Source organism: Dryobates pubescens, chromosome 5 (assembly GCF_014839835.1).
Source record: "Dryobates pubescens isolate bDryPub1 chromosome 5, bDryPub1.pri, whole genome shotgun sequence".
Classification (NCBI taxonomy): domain Eukaryota; kingdom Metazoa; phylum Chordata; class Aves; order Piciformes; family Picidae; genus Dryobates; species Dryobates pubescens.
The window spans coordinates 8,850,065-8,871,545 of record NC_071616.1 but is presented as its reverse complement, the minus strand read 5'-3'; the positions used below and the strand labels follow the sequence as shown (position 1 = coordinate 8,871,545).

General features: G+C 41.9%; 1 protein-coding gene across 4 annotated transcripts in view; it reads right to left on the bottom strand.

Moving 5' to 3' along the window:
* Positions 1–21,481, bottom strand: part of DPF3 (double PHD fingers 3) — a 173,312-nt gene that overhangs the window by 32,608 nt on the left and 119,223 nt on the right. For all 4 annotated transcript variants that reach the window (XM_054161554.1, XM_054161553.1, XM_009900602.2 and 1 more), the window contains 2 exons: positions 12,466–12,603; positions 313–441 (listed from right to left, as the gene is read on the bottom strand). In XM_054161554.1, coding sequence (XP_054017529.1) covers positions 313–441; positions 12,466–12,603 — 267 coding nt within the window. The remainder of the gene's footprint in view (positions 1–312; positions 442–12,465; positions 12,604–21,481) is intronic.

Below are 21,481 nucleotides of genomic sequence, written 5' to 3'. Positions count from 1 at the left end.
AGAGAGCATTCTTTAACATTGTCATAGGATTTTCTCCTTCCATTTCAAGAACAACGACTACATGTACCAAGGTTTCATAGCAGCCAATACAATACATTAAGACTTGATTCTTTCGTAAGACCCCATTAGCTTAAAAATGTGAATCCCACAACAGGTTGTCTGAATGAAAATTTCACACTCATCCTTTCTTCACAAAACCAGACGTCTACTCCCTCCCAAATGCGCTGCCTTTCTTCAAAAGCTTCAGAAGCAGCAAAAACCAAATCACACAAGTGCCTTTGTACAAGCAAGATACAAGGAGGAGTCACCTACCAGAGCGCCCACAGTCTGAGCATGATACAAGTTCCTCAGGCCGGCCACTTTTTTTGTTCATGTTGGAGCCTCCAAGGCAGAAGTCACAGTAGTTATTGGGAATGATGACCCCATCTGGTCCTTTCTGGGCTGCAGTTGGGTTAGAAATCAAGTTTACTTAAAGACCATTCCATTTTGATGTTTCCCCCTTCTTCACATGATGTTAACTTGGTGAGTTTGTAGGCCACGGTCTTCCCAAAATATTGGCAATCAGACCAATATAGGAACTGTATAAATCACCTCCACATGAAGTACACCCTGTGTTGCATCCCTTTTGCCTGAAATGCACTTAATTTTTAATACCAATTGGGCTGGTCACTCACAAGGCCCTGCTGCCAGAAATTCAGTCCCCTGACAGCTTGGGCACTTCATAACATGCACAGGCACAGAAAAAATCCCTAATGTAGAATCAGACCTACACTGTCAGTAAGCCAAGCCTAGTTTTTCACACAGCAGTCATAATCATAAGCCCAAGTTCAGAAAGGAAAAATACAAAAAAAACCTAAACAAAACAAACCAACAGTAGGAAGACTGGGGGATAGATACCCTAACTGGGCTTACTTCAAGTAGCAGGGTGTTCTTATTCAAGAATTTGATTCAAATGCCCATGAATATTCACAAGCAAAGCCATTTGTTGGTGCTCTTCACCCAAGGGTTAAGATACACATCTCCTAGGAAGAGCAGGGAGAGGAGTAGTTCCAACACTCCATGCCAGTGCAAAGACTCAGCCTGGGGTTAAAAGAGTTAAAAACTCTTTCAGACAGAAAAAGGGGAAAAAAGGGGAAAAGGAGAAAAGTTACATTCTTATTTTCCTGACAGGAAGAGTTGGAAAAGAACAGACATACAGTGGATCTTAAGTAGAAGAAGAGGCAGTACCCCCTAGAAAGGAGAGAAGGGCAGAGGTCTTCTGTATTCCTCTTAGTTGAGCAGAACAGCAATGTGCTTTTTGTCCTCACTCACAACTGCCATTTTCCTCCTGTGCTCTCCAGAGAGGGAAAACTTCTTGTTCTTGTACACTTTTACTAGAAACCGGGGAAGGGAGAGGGGAGTGGAGGGCAGAGTTGGTCTTCATGTTTCTCCTTTTTCAACTTAGAAATACCAGTGGTATACCCAGCCTAACCCTACCCCATGAAAATTTCCACAAACTAGAAAATGAAGACCTTTAAACTGTACCATCTATATTTAATTATCTTTTTAATGCATGTTTTGTAACTTGCAGATTTTTAACAGATGCTTTGACAGCCTTTATTAATGGTCTTTTTGTCCACATCCAAATTTCCCCCAAAGAACAATGACATTCTTAAAGGGCTTCTGGTAGCAGTCCAAGGCATACACTTAAAATTAAGATTTCCTCCAAGTTCAATCTGCGTTTCTGGTTTTGGTGTATGCAGTTATTCAGTTACTTCCAGCTGTTGATTAGCTGAGCTTTTTGGAGATTAGTAACTGAAAGACTGCAGGTAAGGTGCAGTTGAAAAAATACAATTGAAAAATAAAATCTGTAAGGCTGCAAACACATCAATATCTTCCTGCATGGTCACTGAGTCCCTAACACTATTTACTAAACAATGGACTTTGCTCTGAAGTGGTCCTGGTTAGCAGATTGCCAGTTCTTCCAAAACCAGAGAGAATCTGCCAGTATTTGGTTAGCATTTTGCTTGTTAGCAGAAAGGCATGTAATATGTGCATGCAAGAGAAGCAAAATAACAACAGGAACCAGGTGAAAGCCTAGTGCACCCGCTCATTTTAAGAGCTGTAACAAAATGATCATAAAGTTGCTACTTGTACGTATTTTGTGTATAAAAAGCAGATCTCCCTAGCAATTATTTTTCCCAGTACAACCCCATTCTGAAAAAGCTAAGTAATTGCTTCTTTATATTGTGCTGCATCTACACACAGGCCATGTGCAATGCAGACTCGGCAGTCTCTGCATTCAGTGACCTTTTTTGTTTGTTTCTTCCTTAATCTGTCATGTCACCTTTCATCCAAGTTTCTTAAAGCGTCTTAGAGATACTAAGATAGTAATATTAACCTTCAAAGAGGTCAAAAGCCTCTTTTGCTATTGACTCTAACCAAAGTGTGGCTGAGCCCTAATTACTGCTTGCGGTGAGGAGGCCACATTGCATTTTACAGCTGAAAGACTTGGAGGTAAAGCGATGAACTGGCTCACTCACAAACACTCAAGGATTCCGCGGTGAAGCCACAAATGAAAACAAGCATTCGAGGTGCTGACCAGAGGACCTGGGAAAGAGCTCCGCTTCTACCACTGCTTGGAATGGTACAATTGATTTAATACTCTGTATATACTGACTTAATTTTTGCTACGCAGCTTCTGACCCTAAGATCCAATGATTGTCAAAGTGCACAGGGGACCTTGTAGAAATACATACACTGACCAATTCATCTGCAGTGTGTGAGACAGGTGGAGGCATTCACTGATTGCAAAAAAGCTGAAGGGATTCTCCTAGAGAATAAGCATCACTTTCTTTCTATTTCCTTTTCTCTTTTTCTCTCAATTTAATTTAATGTTTAACGTGAGTGCCTGTGTGCTCATTTCTTGCTTGTTGCAAAGACATGGATCTGGCTCAGCTGAGTATGACAGGTATCAGGCCTGAAAAACCATACACAGATGAGAAATTCCTGGTGTTACGTCAACGATGCACGTATCTCTAGAACCAAATAAGCTACCCAATGTTGTTCTCTTCAGTGTTTTTTTGTTCTAACAGGTGCAAAAACTAGAATCAAACCTGACTCAAGCTTATTTTCTTGATCAGTACAGTACGGTGAATTAAGCCGCGGGCTAAATCACAGAAGGACTGAGAATAAAGAGACTTCCAGATGATAGTAGGCAGAGTTCTTACTTTCAAAGGATTTTTTTGTGTATGTCCTTGGAGTTTTTAGTAATATTTCACTGAAGTTCACAAATGATGAGGGAATTCAGAAACAAAGCAAAGACAGCAAGATGTAACATGCAATATTCATGGGAAGGGTATCATGAACATAAAGCCCAACCCAAATCCCACCCCTTAATAAAACTAGTTACAAAGGTAACTAGGGGAATGGATTCACAAGTGAAAGTAATTAAATTACCAGAGGCTAATGTGCTGCTGCTTTTCATCAGAAACATAGTGATTAACTAGGTATCCTCTCTTTTAGCACATGTTAATCACAAAGTAGAAGGTGCCAGCTTAGGCCCGACTACAGCTGAGCTAATGAGAAGTAACTCACTAGCAGTGAGCACAGCCATTTGGATCAGGTGACTACAACCAAGGATTTTTGTCCCCAAAATGTTCACCCAGAATGAAAAACTGTTTTATAGCAAAGGCTTGAAAAGTAACCATGTTCTTGTACCAACTTACTCAAAACTCCTCTGGTTTTCTTTTACATTACAAACTGCAACAACAGATCAAAAGCTCTAAGGAGCTTTGAGAAGTGCTGCCTGAGCTAAGGTGTGCTCACAGGGAATGCATTGGAATCAGTGCCCCTTGCCATTTCAACTCAGTGTCACTTTCTAGTTTCATCAAAGGCTCTGTCTCCATCTACCTCTGCCTCAAAAATAAATAAAGGCTATACAATTTTTTAAGATATGTTAAAAAATGGATTAAGGAGAAACAGTTCAAATGATACTTTCTCCATAACTGAAAGCTGAATCATGAGAAGAAGCAGAGTGAAAATGAAGTCACAATATTTCCAAATAACTTTCATATGTGCTTATTTTCAATGGTTTGGGCTTTGTTTGTTTGTTTTTGGGTTTTTTTCCTTAACCTAATCAAGTTACTTTCAGACTACACCAAGCTAAGTAGAATAAAGACCTGCTTAAAATGTGGCACCATCATTCACAGGAGCCTTCATGCAAAATAAGCACTGTAAATTAAATAAATTCTCTAGTGTAAATTAAATAAATTCCCTAGTGTATCACCCAGTGACTGTGTTCTGTAGACAAAAATCTGAAAATATAAACCAATTGGCCAAATTTATATGTCCAGAGAAGGGCAACAAGGCTGGGGAGAGGCCTTGAGCACAAGCCCTATGAGAAGAGGCTGAGGGAGCTGAGATTGTTCAGCCTGGTGAAGAGGAGGCTCAGGGGAGACCTTATTGCTCTCTACAACTACCTGAAAGGTGGTTGTAGCCGGGAAGGGGTTGGTCTCTTCTCCCAGACACCCAGCACCAGAACAAGGGGACACAATCTCAAGCTGCACCAGGGGAAGTTTAGGCTCGAGGTGAGGAGACAGGTCTTCACTGAGAGAGTCATTAGCCATTGGAATGGGCTGCCCAGGGAGGTGGTGGAGTCACCATCCCTGGAGGTGTTCAAGAGGGGATTGGATGTGGCACTTGGTGCCATGGTCTAGTCATGAGGTCTGTGGAGACAGGTTGGACTTGATGATCTTTGAGGTCTCTTCCAACCTTTGTGATACTGTGATACTGTGATATATCTAATATGCCTTCTTGATTTGAAAGACAGGGGCTCTACACGGACTTCTAGTTCCCGAACTAATCAAAAAATCTGGAAGTTATCTTCCTCAGGGTGGTTTCACTTTAACACTGAAAGCAAGCTCCTTCTAGATAATTAACATCAAGAAATGGGGATATTTCTCTTCTACATCACCTCCTGGAGCCACGTGACTTAAGAAGAATCTGAGTTTTCTGACTCTTACAGCTGCAGAGAACACCTTGAATGGAAGGCAAGCTCAGAAGCAAATATTGTCCCTGTTGGGTTTTTTTAATCAGAAAATTCAGAATACAGATATTTTAAATAGCTTTCCTTCAAAATTTGAACCTTAAATACATATAGACAAAACCCAAAACAAATAGAACCATATCATTTTTCAATCTTCTGATTTCAGAGTGAAGTTATTGTGATGATTTGGATCACAATCATTAACAATCGAGCTGGAACCAGTGCTTAAAAGGAAAACGTTTTTCTCTATTCCTTGGTACCAAATCACAGTCACATTTCTTCAGCCTAACTATAGCTTAAACTGTGCATCTAAGTTCAGTAGTTATGTTATGTATGTATGTATGTTGTCCAGGGAGGTGGTTGAGGCCCCGTCCCTGGAGGTGTTTATGACCAGGCTGGATGAGGCTCTGGCCAGCCTGATCTAGTGTGGGGTGTCCCGGCCAGTGGCAGGGGGGTTGGAACTAGATGATCCTTGCGGTCCCTTCCAACCCTGACTGATACTATGATACTATGATTATCCCTATCTTTCATCCTATCACACACTCCTGGAAAGGCAGGGGAGAATGAGGAGCCTTGCTGTGGGAGTCGGGGGCTGTGCATCATTTATTCAAATGATTACAGTGAATTGACTACAGTCAGACATACATGTGCTCCCAAAGGGCTCATTCCTAGCACATTTTGTCCAGCTCTTACCTGTTTCTTCTGGGCTTGATCCAAAACCAATAAAGGCCACTGGAGGTTTTCAATTCAATTTGAAAGGCTTTGAATCAGGCCATTTAGTCAGTTTGCAACAAAAATTTGCAGAGCACAATAGAGACCACAGAAACCTGCATGTAGACCTAAATCAAGTCAATGTACTCTGTGATGGAGGAAAAAGGGTTTGCCTTTTTTATTTTTTTTGTTGGTTGGTTTACTGTCGTTGTTTTTTAACCTGCAAGACTCTTTGTCTGAAACAGGGACTCAGTTTTCCTTTCTGACTCCTCCCTTTTTCTCACTGAGTCCAATGTTTGGCTGCCTGCGCAACAAAACGCCAGCCAAGAGCCTGAGCCCAGGGTCGTCAAGCCCCTTGAAGGACTTGATGAGATATTATCCCAACCTATAGCCTAAGTGCCCCCATGTGCCATCGCTTGGCCCCCTGCCACCAGCACTTGTCCCTGGTAGGCCTTGCCTGTCTCCATGGCAACTGGAGCGCCCAGCAGGGCCTGCCTCTGGCCTTGCCACCTGTTATTGTTTCATCTTTCAAGTGTGAGGAATTGGAACACTGCATAGGGAGTGTTTGTGCAAGAAATTACAACATAACTGAATTTTAAAAATGGATTTAAGGAGAAGGGAAAAGAGAAGCAGCACTTGGACAGGGGCTATTGCTGAAGCAAGAGGAGTGAGATGGCTGGCTGGGCATGCACCTGCTTCTGTCCCAGTCATTGCTGGGGTGTAAGGGCAATGGTGGGAATCAGTGGAGGGGCTTCTGTGCTTAGGACTAGATCCTACCCTGGAAAGGAACAGTAAAAGAGAAATACTCACAGCCCTGGTGCAGTAAGGAACAGCCAAGTACAGCTGAAATGCATGCAAGGCTTCTGCTCTCTCACGTGTATACAGCCAGGAAGAGATGCACAGTCATTTCTGCAGCCTCCTTGCCACTGAACTAAGTGTGGGCTTTTTTCATTGCAGTTTACCAGGAAAAAAAAATTAAATCCAACTGAATGAGAGGAAATGGCCAGTCTCTCTGGGCTTGTTTACTCTGTCGTTAACACCAGCGATAAGCATGTTGGCTAACCCTGAGCTGGGAAGTGTTGAGGCACTTGATACAGGCACCCGCTTGCAGGCTGCACATGCAGCTTAGGTTTGTAGCAACACATCTGAGTCAATGTGGCAGAGTATTCAGCCAAGCAAGCTCTGAACTTGGGTGTAGCAGTGGGAAACGGCTGCTGGTCTGTTCCCAGAGTAGAGCTAATCAGCCTGCACAGCCCAATGGGCCTCTGCTAGCTCAGGCTCCCCAAGCTGCACTCCCCTACATAGAATGGGCATGCCCTTTGCTGGCAGCCAGAGAACCTGGCTATACTGCTGAGAGAGGTGCTGCTAACCACCCAGCCAAAGTATTGCAGGCCTCCTTAGTAGAATACATAGAATACATAGAATAAACCAGGTTGGAAGAGACCTTCAAGATCATCACGTCCAACCCATCAACCAATCCAACACACCTAAACAACTAACCCACAGCACCAAACACCCCATTCAGTCTCCTCACCTTCAATGACGGTGACTCCACCACCTCCCCAGGAAGCCCATTCCAATGGGCAATCACTCTCTCTGTATAGAACTTCTTCCTAACATCCAACCTAAACCTCCCCTGGCGCAGCCTGAGACTGGCTGCCTGGGAGAAGAGACCAACATCCGCCTGTCTACAACCTCCCTTCAAGTAGTAACTGGATTTTGTCGCCTCTTTGAGTTAATTGGTGGTGCAGGGGCAGAAGAAGCTGTTGTCTTTGCACAGTTTCTACCAACTCTGGCAGATTTGCGTTTCCTTACAGACCCTGCTCATGGAGAGGTATGGCCAAGTAGCACTACAAGCAGCAAGAAATGCAATGAGAAGGAGGTGTATCTTTAGGAGCTAAATGAAGCCTGCAAATGTGGGGAAAGGGCAAGCATTTGATATGTCTTTTATAGGAACTGATAAGGTCCTGAAGTTAAACAGCTAGAATGAGCTGGGAGGTAGGCAGTTGGTGATACTGCCAGGAAAATACAGCATCAACTCTTCCAGTCTTGTAGGGGAGTCAGCACTCCTGTACCATAAGGCAGCATTTCATAAAAATGTCTGTGCACTGATCTTAGAGAGTCTTCTGCAGGAACACCTAACGTGGGAAAAAAATCTTACTGCTCACAACAGATCACTGTAACTGTCTAGTGCCTCATAACAACAAGCAGGAGGAGATACAGAATAGAAAGGCAGACAAAAGAGTCTGCATGTTAACATTCAGACTTCCTGATTTTGAGGGGTACCTCTACTGAGACATGGCCTCTGTCCACTGAAATGCAGCATTCTCATCAGCTCAGTGAACTCAAGGAGGGGTTATAGTGCTCAATACACAGCCCCATCATGCAGCATCCCTCCATATCCAGGTGTGAATGGGTAGTGTCATGAAATGGGTCTTTGTAATGTGTTGTAGGCATTGGAACTGGGAATTACTCACTGGAGGAGCGTGAGGAGGCAGAGCACCTAAGTCCGAATTTAGTCTAAACTGTTGGGTTTTACTTGGTTCAAATTCTACACAGAGGAGAAAAATAGCAAATAGATAGTATGAAAGGAAAAAAACTATGAATACATATATGATACCATACTGCCTCAAGAGCTGAGACTATTGAAGCAACACATAGTTTTCAAAAACAAATCAAGTCAAACTGGAAGCATTTTGCCAAAAACTACTGAGAAGCACTGGATGCTTCTGTTCAGTGAGAGCTGCATAGTTCAGCTCCTCGCCACGACATCAAAAAAATTTCTTAGGGCTCCAAATGAAACAAGAAGAAGTCTCCTATAGGCCCCTGCATGTAGGAGACAAATTTGAAATTTGTCACTGTTTCAAAACTCTAAACAACTGATCGATTTGTTTCCTCAGCATCTCAAAACACGGACACAAAAGTCTGAGCAATCCACAGCTACAAAGAAGGTTTGAAGAGAAATCCTTATGCAGTTTCAAACTGTGCAATGGCTACTCTTTCTTTTAGTATTCTGACTCCTTTTCCTTATGAAAACAAGCTCTGAAAAAAGGAAAAACCAAACCAAACAGATTAAACTAATGAGAAGTCAGCTCAAGGTAATGTACATATTTTCACTGAAACGGCACCTGCTGCAGGGTATCTTGTTGCAAGGTGAGCATTGATGCATCCTTGCATTCGGAAGTAGCTCCCATCATGGCCCCAGTGAGGATCAGCACTGAGGCAGGGAAAAAGTAGGCCTGATGTAGCTTTTCAAATTGATGCTGCTTGTGGAGAGGAACAAACAGCTCGCCTCCAACTGAGGGGCTGACTCTCGTCATTTATTCATGGCCAGCCCCCTGCCTGGATGGAAATAAAAATGTTTCAAAGATGACTGTGTGGGGGAGCTGGAGGACAGCTTGGAGGCAAACTGAGGTTAGCACATTAATTTTTTATCTCTGGAGACCGGGTATCCAATTATGCTTAGAGTACACAAACAACTTTGGCTGGTCTCTCCAGTAGAGATTTATCCACACCATAAAATCTGCGATGGAATGGGGCACAACAGGCTGATGCCATGAAATAACCATGCACAGATGGCTTTACAGGTCAGATGTGCAAACTAGCAGGGTGACAGGAGGGCACAGGACTGCAGCTTCATTAATGAGTATATTGTGGAATGGACCAACCTGCACATGGCAGCTAGGCCAGTGACAGACTGCACAATGTGCTTTATTTTAGGATCTTCACTGGCCAAAGTACTTGTGGGCTAAGATCTGTTCATTTGCTGTTTACTGCACAGCTGCCCCTAACCAGTGTTTCAAAAACACCACTGCAAATTTTTCTTCAAAAGGGAGGAAGTTTTGCTCCATTAGGCACACTATCCTATTCTCCCAGGAATTAAGGAATAGTGTTTATATTAGTACACCCATTCACCCACACATTTCAATAGAAGTCTAATGCAATTCCTGTATCAGAAGTGTCTCAAAATTTGTGAACACCAGCTGCCCCCAGAGCTGGCCTGTACCCATGGAGTGAGATGGAATAAAACAGCAGGTGTTCTGTGGCAGGCTTGGATGCACCCTGGGCTCACAAATCTCACGCTCTCGGTGCCAACAGTTGGAGGAAAAGCCAGCATAAAAAGAGGCTGAGAATGGTGTTGGATCATTTCATTTTATCAGAGGAGGTGGAGGAGGGGGAAGCTGACATTTTTAAGGGTTTTCTATAACTTTCCTTTCACAGCTCCATACTCAGGTTAAAAATAAATAAAAAAAATAATTAAAAAATCAGAGAGCAGGTCAAAAATAAATGTGTGTATAGGCAGAGGCAAGACTAGCACTGAGCCAGGGCTATTCATCTGTGTCAAAGGGCTGCACAAGACATACAAACAAAGCATGTAAAGCTCAAAGACAGCACAGCCGAAGATATTTTAGGATAGGCAATGGCCAAGGAAGACTGCTGAACTACCTTCTGTATTGCAAAGGGTAAACCATAGGTGAGGAAGAAGGACAGAAGGAGAGAAAGTCATAAATAAACAGATCTTCTACCACAGTCAAGGACAGTAAGATGTGCCAGGGAGCTGAGACTTGGGGCTTGGGCCAGTTCTTGTTCTTTCATACACTTCTATTTGATGGTTCTTAGTTTTAGGTAGGTTGCTCCTGCCTACATTTCTTTTCCAATCCCTCAATGATTTACTGAACTACTCAGATTGGTCTATGCATAAGTGGAAGAGCAAAGATAAAGGGGACTATATATGCCAAAAGACAAGAGGCCATCAGCTCTTGAACTGGCATCTGTCAGGGCATCAGCAGCTGAAGTTTATGGAAGTCCTGATCCAAAAGGTCCCTCCTGCATCAGCTGCAAGGAGCAGAGGCTGCAGAGAAGATGCCGTTGCAAAGGCAGGAAGTTCACCTGCAGCCAGCCGCCTGAACTTCACTGACCCAGTGCTCACCTCCCACAGCACAGCAAATTCCAAATGGCTGGTTTGAATTTGCCTTGCCTTTTCTAAATCAGGCTGCTCATATCTCTCTGACACACTGCTAAGCAAATAAGCAGACCCTGCTCTATGCCATATCTCCGGTCCTCCTGTTCAGTAGGCTGCGGATTAGCTGTTTGGATTAACATCCCCGCCCCGGCCTTCCCTCCCTCCTTCACCCCCCACCCCCAAACCCATGCAGAGAGGATTCCTGAAGCCTGAGCCCTGCAACACTGCAGACCTGTCAAATCTAATTCATAACACATGCCTAGCAGTTCTTAGGGGAGAGGAAGGATCTGATGCTCTGGCTCCCCACCATCCCCCTGTACAAAGGGACCATTTAATGACTGCACATTAGCAATGTGGACAATTAGCATTCACATGGAAGATAAATGGCAGCATAAATTAAATATTGCCAAGTGAAAGAGCAAAGATGCAAGATCTGAGCTCAAGGCTGTAAACAAACAGGCAAAAAGGAACAAACAGCCACTGTGACAGCTAAGCCTTTTGGGAGAGTTACCTTTTGGCCTCTGGGACCTTCCCCAGGAGTGATCTTCACATTCACGTGGCTGTTGCCTGCACCTCACTGGCTCCTGGCTGGTTGTTAAGCAGATTCTTTCTGCTCAGGAAACTAGACCTCATAGTGGTTTACTCCACTGGCTATAAAATGTCTGCCTATTTTGGGATCTGTGCATCAACAGCTTCCTTCCACTGTATGCATCACACAGGAGCTCTGGGGCAACACCCAGAGCTCTACCCTTTCCCATAGTGTAGAATGCACCTTTACTTTCATGGGTCAAGGCTGGCTGCTCCTAACCTTACCACAGCTTTTCCAGCTTCTCTTGTTAACTTCTGGCATTTCCCAAGCACTGGAAACATAAGGACTGAGATTGTCCTTGGCCTCTATGACAAGCTGAAAGGCAGAGGACATTACCTTTCTTTGTCTGGACATCTCTGCAAGACCATTATCAATATTAATTCAATACAGGTTTGCAATAGGCTTCTCAGGAATGCAACTGCAACTGACTATGGCAGGTGCAAGGGGAAAAAAAGACAACAGAGATGATGTAAATGGTAGGTAAACAAAAGCTACTGGCTGGACACTGACATTCTCCAGTCTGCCCAAGCAGTCACTCTTAGTACATTGACTTATCAACAGCTGGAGGAGTCAAAATTACCTTTGCTGATTTTTTTTCAGCCCTATACCAGTGTGGGGAATCTAGGCATATTAATTCTTCTCCCATGTTCCAGCTCTCCTCCTTGCAGATCAGTACTGGTGCTTTTTCATATGTTTTCCCAAACTGTAACTAAGAAGCAACTTTTGGTAAAGTTGAGGGCAAAGCAGGTGCTAGGAATTTCATACCTAAAAAACTGAGACATGGATAAGTGTCTCTTATTCAAAGGCAAAATAAAGGCAGCCCCATCAAACTACAGAACGTGTTCTTCCTTAATATCCCTCCTAACAGCCACTGGGAGGCTGCTTGATGACGGGCAGGTTGGGCATCTTTTCTTTTTCCCCCCACTCCTTGCTGCCTCCTCCCCACAGGAGCAGTAATGGAAAAGTGACTTGCTGCAGAGATAATGCTGGGTTTGAAATGAATTTCTGACTAGCTGAGCCAGCGCCCGTGTGAGCTGCGGCTGATTAGCTCCAAGCATCCAGGTCCCAATCACTCACAACCAAGCCAGGCAATCATGCGAGCCTCCACAAGGCAAAGACAGGGTGGAGCAACATCCCTGGAAAGGCTCTCAAAGGCAAAGGGAAAATACTACTCACGTTTGTGGTTTTCGTTTCTGTGGACAGGGGAAGAGCGAGTCTCCTGCTCGCGGGCTTCATCACCCTCTTCACTGGCGAGGTGGGTATGAGCATAGTGATAGCTCAGCCCAGGCCTGTTCTTGTAACGCTTGCCACAGACTGGGAAGAAAGGAGATATGAGGGAGGGGAAGAGAGAATGGAAATATCAGTGTGATGTGTGACAATCTTCTCAAAAAATGCTCCTTCCTCCCCCGAGAGCAGCATCACACATTCCACATGCCTGCCCAAAACTCTTCCAACCAATATAGGTGAAAGGTGACAGATGGCAAATCCTGCAACTGCAGGTCACCAAACCAGCTTTCTCCCCACTGTGCTGCCAGCAGTCCCTCCTAGGCCTAGGCAAATGCACATTCTGTTTCTGCAGCTCATACAGCCTTGATCCTCTCTGCTAAGATTACTAACAAGACTGGTGTTGCACAATGCACACTGATGGGAACAGGACTGAGAAGAAAGGACGTAATTTTCTTTACTACTGATCTCTAGAAAAGGGAAACAGTAGGGGTTTTTAATAAATAATAAAGGCTTTCTGTAATAAATATATTATGTGAATAAATAGCTTTATTCACAGATTCCTGGTCAAGACAAGGAGATGGAAATCAGCCCCAGTTTCTTGCTAGAAGAACGTGTGCTAGTGATACTTATTTGCCCAGGTAAACTTCATATTCGGCATCCCAATAAATAATACAATACAGAAAATCCTCCTGAACTTTTATTTTAGGACTAAGTCAACAGATATTAAGAACAGCATCAAACAATTCAGGGTGATGAAAGGTCTACATTTTCACAGGGAGCTCACCACGAGGGCAAGCTTCATCATAAGGTTCATTACAAACAAATTCAGCTTCTATAAAGTATTTAATTCATGTTATTCTCTTTAAAAGTTCTCTCTCTTCATCTTTAAAGCAGTCTGAATGATCATTTTCTTTCATACAGCTGATTTATCTATCAAATACAATTACTGCCATTTAAAAAGATTAGCAAACAAAGGCAAAGAAGCTTATTGCCCTTCCCACAAATTTTCAATCCCAGACACATTTTCAGTCACTTTATTAGCTTCATTAACCTCAAGGATTTCACAAAAGAATAAATGTCATGCCCAATAGCCTGCCCTGCATAGCTTATTTAGAGAGGTGAAAGAAGAGGTGCTAGAAGAGAGAAGAGAACCCAACAGCCTCAAGTTCTCTGTCTTGTTTTCAGACCCCTTGAAAAAATCTCCCAAGGGGGAAGTCAGCATCCACTCCTAAAAACTTAATTCAAACCCAGTGCTGAAAATGTATCCTGCAATGCATGTAGACAATTACACCTGAATCGGGGAATGCCACAAGGCTCCATAAAACAACAAAAAGCAACAACAACAAAAATTACTCCTAATTATTAATTTACATGTAAGTAAAACTCTCATTATTATATTTTTCTGCTACTACTCACAAAAAGCCAACTGATGGTCCACATTCTGGAAGTGATATAGAAAACTGAAACTTGAAGCCTAGCATGATAACATAATTCATTCTCCATTTCTTCTAGCTGATTTGCAAACTCCCTCAAGGAAAATACTTTGCCTTATTAGAAACATGTAAAACAACCTCATGGTATGAATGAGTGATCTGGAATATTACTTTTACCCTTGCTTTCTCCAGTGTGCAAGGTAACGATCACACAGTCATGACAACAGGACAAAAGGTTTTTCCAAATGTAATGTGTCCTTAGCCACACATTCTTAAAGTCTTTAAATGTCTTTGATTCAGAAACAAGTGTTCCAGCAGGAAGAAGGAGGGGAAAACTGGGGAGAAATAAAATGCCCAGATATGTGTGCACCTCCATTCTTTGAAGCATCTGCCCTCATTTCATATATAAACCTAACTCTATTGCCTGACATATTGCCAGACTGCTGTTAGATGCATGCTCTCCACAAAATGTCAGTTTGGTCTCTTTCTAGTACCAGACATGTATTCTTCTAATGCATTCTGGAGAGGGAAACTACTCCTCCTCCTCCTTTGTGGTCCAACACAGCAAAGGACAAGCAGTGGACAGAATCAAACAATGAGATAGCCACAGTCTCCACTTTTTGAATAGTGGGAAAAGGCTGATACAGAAGCAATCGCCAAATTGAAGAGAGATACAAAATGCTCATTGTTTAAATGATTTCTGAAAGATAACCCCCTCTAATTACACAACTGTTACAAGAGATATTTATAGTTCTAGCAGATTATTTATCATATGAAGTATCCTAAACTGTCCCCCTTTCCTTGTGCACATTTGAAGATGGAAGTTAAAAAAGGATGATTCTTCTATGAAGAAGCTGCAAAATCAGGCAAGCTGTAAAACCCAGTCCCATTTACCTGTTAGAGGGACTTTCAAAGTTCAAAACAAAAGCATTTCTAGAAATTCTGCCAAACTTTATTTCATTTAGCTCTGCCTGAAAACATGCTCACAATTCTAGCTTTACTGTTATTACCTTACTGAAGCACCATGCCCTTGAATATAGGTCTCATGCAACTTTCTCCCCCTCAGCACATGGAAGGAAACTTGCATTCCCTGCAAGAAGTTCCAAGGTTCCTTGCTTCCATTCCCTGCAGGATCCTGCAGGGATTTTAGCTATAGAATTTAGGATGGCGTAGGAGAACAGAGGAGTCTGCAGACTTGCCCTTCTCCAGCAGAAAAGTAGTTTGAACCTCACCAGGAAAGAAGGGCAAATATGAATATAAACTGAGGCAGTAGTAGTAATTCTGCAGCTGAGTCGTTCCTGCTGCCAAAACTCTTTCAAATAGCTTTCAACGGTGGAAGCAAGCTGAGACATGCCTAACTAAAAAGTAATTTGGAGGACTTTATAATCAGAGCTGAGGCAAAGGTGTTCTGTTTACACAATCCCAGGAGATTCTTTGTAGGACCAAGGATTTGCAGCTTCCAGCAGTTTAATTTTTTTTTTCAGGTGTCTAGACTTTTTTGCCTTTCAAATTCTCATGCTGTCATGGAAAACGTCCAAAGTGATGCCATGAGATGAAAATGCAGAGATTTCCTGTTCCCCACACAAATGAGAGTTTTGCAGGGGGGGAAAGGGTGTCATGATATTAGTCAGGGAAAAGGACCATTTGCTTCAGTGAGACTGTTAGAATAAAAGTGTAGTCAGAACTTCATGGTTTCTCCAACAGATTTGATCTTCCTGGATTCACCTTATTCTCTTATTTTCCAGATAGAATCCATTTTATTAATCTACCATATCATCGTGCTAGGAAGTAGTTTCTATAAAAGGGCTATCATTAATAAACACTTAGCTCTTATGTAAGGCTTCCCACTGCAAGATTGGCTTTTCAAACATTAATTAATCTTCCTCCACATTCCTGAGTGGGGAATACTATTCTAATTTCACTTCTGAAAACAGAGAACCACAGAGAGGTTAAGTGATTTGCCCACACAGTGATCTTTTGTCATTACCAGGACTGGAATTCTTGCGTTCTAGCATCTAGACCAGTGCTCGCACCACATCTTTTTCATTCTCCAAGCTGACAAAAGCATAATCAGAACTGGTTCTCCCAGTCTGAAACGTATACTGGTGACTAGCTCTTAATGCTATGCAGCTCACAAACAGCAAGGGAGAGTGTGCCTTTCATAAACTTTGCTGGGTGACTTTGCCTTTCTTTTAGCAGCTTTGACATTTTTTATCTTTAATTTTCCTTGCTGGACAGGCTCAGCATCCTTGCATGTGGTAGATTGCATCCTCAATCTCAACACGAGGAAGTTGACTCGATCTTTGATTAGGTATCCGAGTCAAACGAAAACCCACTCCAGTTCCTTCTGTATTCAAAGATTTTGCTATAACCTGATGTGAATGTTGTCTGAGGAACAAGCTGAGTAATAAGCAGCAATACAGAAGAAGAGGTTGAATGTCATAAATGGGGAAGAGGGAGAGATTTTATTAGGCCACCAGACACTCTGCCATAATGAACTTCCCTCCCAATCTGGAAGGAAAGGGAGCTGGGATTGTTTAGCCTGGAGAAGAGAAGGATCAGGGGTGACCTCATTGCCCTCTACAACTACCTGAAGGGTGGTTGTAGCCAGGGAGGGATTGGTCTCTTCTCCCAGGCAACCAGCACCAGAACAAGGGGACACAGTCTCAAGCTGCGCCAGGGGAGGTTTAGACTCGAAGTGAGGAGAAAGTTCTTCACTGAGCGAGTCGTTCGTCATTGGAATGGGCTGCCCAGGGAGGTGTTGGAGTCACCGTCCCTGGAGGTGTTCAAGAGGAGATTGGATGTGGCACTTGGTGCCACAGTCCAGTCATGAGGTCTGTGCAGACAGGTTGGACTTGATGATCCTTGGGGTCTCTTCCAACCTTAGTTATACTGTGATACTGTGATCTGCAACAAAGATGTTACACAACTGCATTATGGGGACAAATGTAATCTCTTGACAATTTAATCACAAGCATTGATTGTTTCATAAAAGAGAGCTCTGTTCTACGTTCTGGCCTATAACAGCCTGCAACTCTTTGGATAAGCAAATTCTCACTCTGTTTACATTTCTCAGTAAGTAAAATTAATGTAAAATACTTCTCCTGCTTTAAAAGGGGATTTGAACAAATCTATGACTTCAAAGACTCTCTCATCAAATGTTTAATGGCTGAGTTGCTGTCATTTAAAAATTGTTACTTGTTTGGTCCTTGGCAGGCTGGGAGCTCTCTTCCACCCAGCTCTCCAAATACATTTTGCACAATCTGTCACCATTATGAGACAGAAGGAAACAATCCATGTTTTCAGTGGAAACAGGACATTGGGGAAGTATACACCTTTTTTTTCCCCCCGTCACTGAAACTTGTCCCTCTCATTGTCTTTCTTTGCTTTTCTTCTTTGCCTCCTGTTCTTTCTTCTCAACTGGGCTGTGTCAAACACAAAATCTTAAGTTTACTGCTGGCAGGCTGTCATTCCTCAAAGTTATCTTCCTGTACCACCATTCTCTTTGCTCCACTCCAAAAACAAGCAAACAAACAAACCCAAACCAGTATTTGTTTGTGCTAGTTTGGTAATGTAATCTCCCCTGTTACAGTTATGTTCACACTCTGGCACATCTAGAGATCTAAAATGCTAGCAGTGTATTTTGACCTCCACTGATAGCAAGGCATTACCTTTGTCCTTCTTTGATCAATGCAATCATGCTGCACACCTCTACTATTAGAGCTGCTATTTAGTAACCTGTTTCAAAGAGAATTTTCTGTAGGTACTAAATAGTTCTTGTTTCAGTGCCCCCAGAGGACAAGTCTCAGAATCTCCCTGCTGCATTAAGTTCACAGCAACATTGAACTCCAGCACAAAACATGCACAGGTCAACAATATATATGGTTCACATTTCAATACAGGAATTGCTAGCAGGAGCAAAGGAGAACACCAGCAGCCTATATGAGTATAACATGTTCAACTATCAGAATCAACTCTGTTCACCTCTTTCCATGTGCTCTACTCCAAACATGTTATTCAGGATTTAAAAAAAAAATTAAAACAAAGTATTTTATAATCTTGGAGGTTCTACTAATAATGTATTCAGTGAATGCCAAGAATATCAGCTGTAGTGGGAGAGCTGTTTGTTGGGTTCATCTGAACAATCATCTTATTCTAGATCTTACTGCTTATTAGCTGCTTAGGGATTCACTAGAAAGGATAATACCAGGAGATGATTTAGGGCTTAAACTGCTAATAGTTTAAAGGGAAGCTGAAGTCATGATGGAGATTTATGAGAAGCATGTAAAAACATAATGCTATAATCAAAGCATTTTCAAAGCAGCTTGTCACTGTGATATTTGACCTAAGGACTGGCCTAAGAAGCAGCAGTTCGTAGTGTTGGACAGCAAGAATTAAGACAGCAGATTAAGTCTCAGAGAACTGGTAGAAACCCAACTAATTATGATTTATCTTGTAGGCCTTTTGTATTCCAGCAAACTTTCCAGAGAATCAACAAGATGTTTCTTAAAATAGGTATGACAGGAGTTTCAAGGAGTTGAGAAAGAAGGCAGGAGAGTTAGCAAGATTATTACTAGAAGCATCGCTTTGTGAACATGCACAATAAAACAGTCCTGAAGAACAGGCTTCAAGGCTTTTAGCGAGTCATACTAGAACAATGTAACTTGTAACTGTGATTTTCTAAGGAATTTTTAAAAGATAGATCCTTGGTATCCATTGAAACTCAGTGGAATACATTCATCTTAAATCACTTGAACTACCTGAAGACTCCATCATTTTGATGGTAGAACCTACAATATGTTTAGTGCTGAAAAGGAATGATGACATTTCATGGTGGCGTTGGATGACAAAAAGCAGGAGGATGTTTCAAGCTACAGTGATTCAGATGTAGGGCCAAGCATTTTCAAAAACAAAACCATTTTCCATATAATTATTAGTAGTTCAAAGTCAAGTTCAATGTGTCCACATGGGGACTAGCCTTATATGATCTGTAGGTATAATACAAGCAGAAAGACATTTATTAGGATATTGAGGGAGAACAATTTAGAAGACTACCTCCAGCTGAAATCGGTGAGAATTAGAAGCTTATTTGGTTTTAAAAGTTCACAAAGCAACTTCCTGCACCTTCAAGCACCTGAAGGAGTACATTTTGGGCTCATATTTCCCCCTATATTTGGAGGGTAGAATAGAGAGTGAAAGAATCAAACACACAAAGAACTGATTGTTGGCAAAAATATTGGAATAATAATTTTCAAATATCATATTAGTTTCATTCACCAATTCTTTCAAACAGCAACATCATTAGTAAGTATTAATAGGACATCTAGCATAAATAAAGAATACACATGATAAACAAGACAAAGCAGTATTATAAGGAAACAGAAGATGATAGATTATCTGCCTGAGAAGAAAAGGTTGAACAGAGAAGGAACAAGAAGCTGTAACAAATGGTATATTAAATATAAACTCACATAGTGGACAAGGATGAAAACTCCTTTACCCCTGAAACATGACACAGCACTGGAGAGGAGAGTCTTGCACTGAAGAAGGGTTTACTCAACAAGCTATTAGGTCAGTCATCTCTGTACCTTGCATCAATACATAACAAGGTGTATAAATCTCAGTTCTATAAGTAAATGTAAGTTACATGTAAATGATCAAACATTCATCTTCTGAACTGCTTCTGTCCTCAGAACAGCACATTGAACTTGGTCCTGGCCACTGCTACATAAATAAGACCCTTTGGTGATTTTTCAGAGGAAGGAAACAAGCTTAGAAAATGAGCTGAAGAAAACACAGCTGGGAGAAGCCCAGACATAGAAAGAAGACATTGTTATCCACTAAGAACTGAGCAAGAACTGCTGGTCTTAGACTGCAGCAGAGAAAATTCAGGTTAAATAACTAGAGAAACCTGAAAATGAAGGTTTTGACAAAAAAATCAGCTTCTACAAAACAGTATAGGCTCAGTGTCTCTGGGTACATGCGAGGTTGCATTAGTCACTGATCCAGCAGAGATCATAGGAAGGTTTCAGTCAGTTCTCATTTTGCACAAGGAATGGATCTGAATTTATATCTCAGCCTCAGAGGGACTACGAATAAAGGATAAGATACAAACATAAGTTGTTATGCTAAAATAGCAGTTTATACAGAAATAAAACTAAAAGGAGACAAGGACATATTGGTAAAAGGAGAAGAAAGATGCAACTCCTTTTAGAGATGGGCAAGGGAAATCTTCCATAGATAGAGGGACAGAAAACAAAGGTGGAAATATGTACATAGGTAAGTCTCTGTGGGAACATAAGAAGAATGAAAGCAGACAAACGAGGATTGACAGCAGGGAAGTTATTAACTTGCAGAGATTCAGCACAAACTAACTGCTCTGTCTAAAGCAAGTAGACATCTGGAGTCAGAAAGCTCAGGTGTTACAATCAATTTTAACTTTAAACCAGAATACAGGTTTTCAGAGAAAACTTTAGAGAAGCCTTCTTTTCTTTTTCAAGGTAAATAATACAAAATAAACAAGATGAAAATGTTGGAAATGTTTTTAAGACAACTGCTCTAATAGCACTGACCGTTTGACAGTTCCCCAGCTTATCATATGATGATATGACTCCAATCTTATTACATAGGTAATTATTCGTTTATTCTATCCCTCCTTTAAAAATCACATGCCCAGGTTACTGTGAACACCTGTGGCGGCATATCTGCCACTTCTCTTGCTTGACATCAGAAGGTTGGCTTTGCTCCTCAAATACTACTTTTGACTATTCCTTAAGGTATCTCTTAGCCAGGTATTCAAGTTGGTTTCGGGTTTGGTTTCAAACAGCAGCTGACCCATTCAGCTCTTTTCCCATTTCCAGCCTGTACCCATCTCACACCAGGCTGCCCTGCCACTTTCATTATCCAGGTGTTCATCCCAACATCATCCTGTGCAACTGGCTGAAAATCTGACCAACTAGTTTTCCATTTGCTGATTTGATGAACCACGGCACTTCATGATTATGTTAGCAATTTTATCAATCCTTTGGTTGGTCACACATTTTATTCAGAACTTCTGATACAGCATATGCTCAATAAAATCAACTGAAGTATTTCAGAATATTTCATTCCACAAAAAAGCAACCAACCACCTTCTTGTAAAACACAGGCTGATAAAATATTTTGAGCTTTGACAGCCTTCCTCCAGATACAAATTCTGTATTTCCAGTCACTTTTAATACTGGTGTAAAAATGAGCACCAAAAATAAGCACCCCTTCCCTCAGAAATAATATCTCTGTCTTGCAACACAACAGGCAGTGTCAGCTGGGTACAGCTCCTGCAGCATCTTACAGACACAAACTAGCTTTTTCCCTATAATCTTTTTATTACTGATGAAACCTGGAGATAAACTTTTGTTTCCCATAAATATAGGTGTGTAACTATGAAGGCAAAAAAAAAAAGAGCAGAGGAGTTCTTCAACATAAATCATTTTTGTGCCCATACAATTAAATATGAAAATTAATGTGGTTTAGATATACATCTGCTTTCTTCT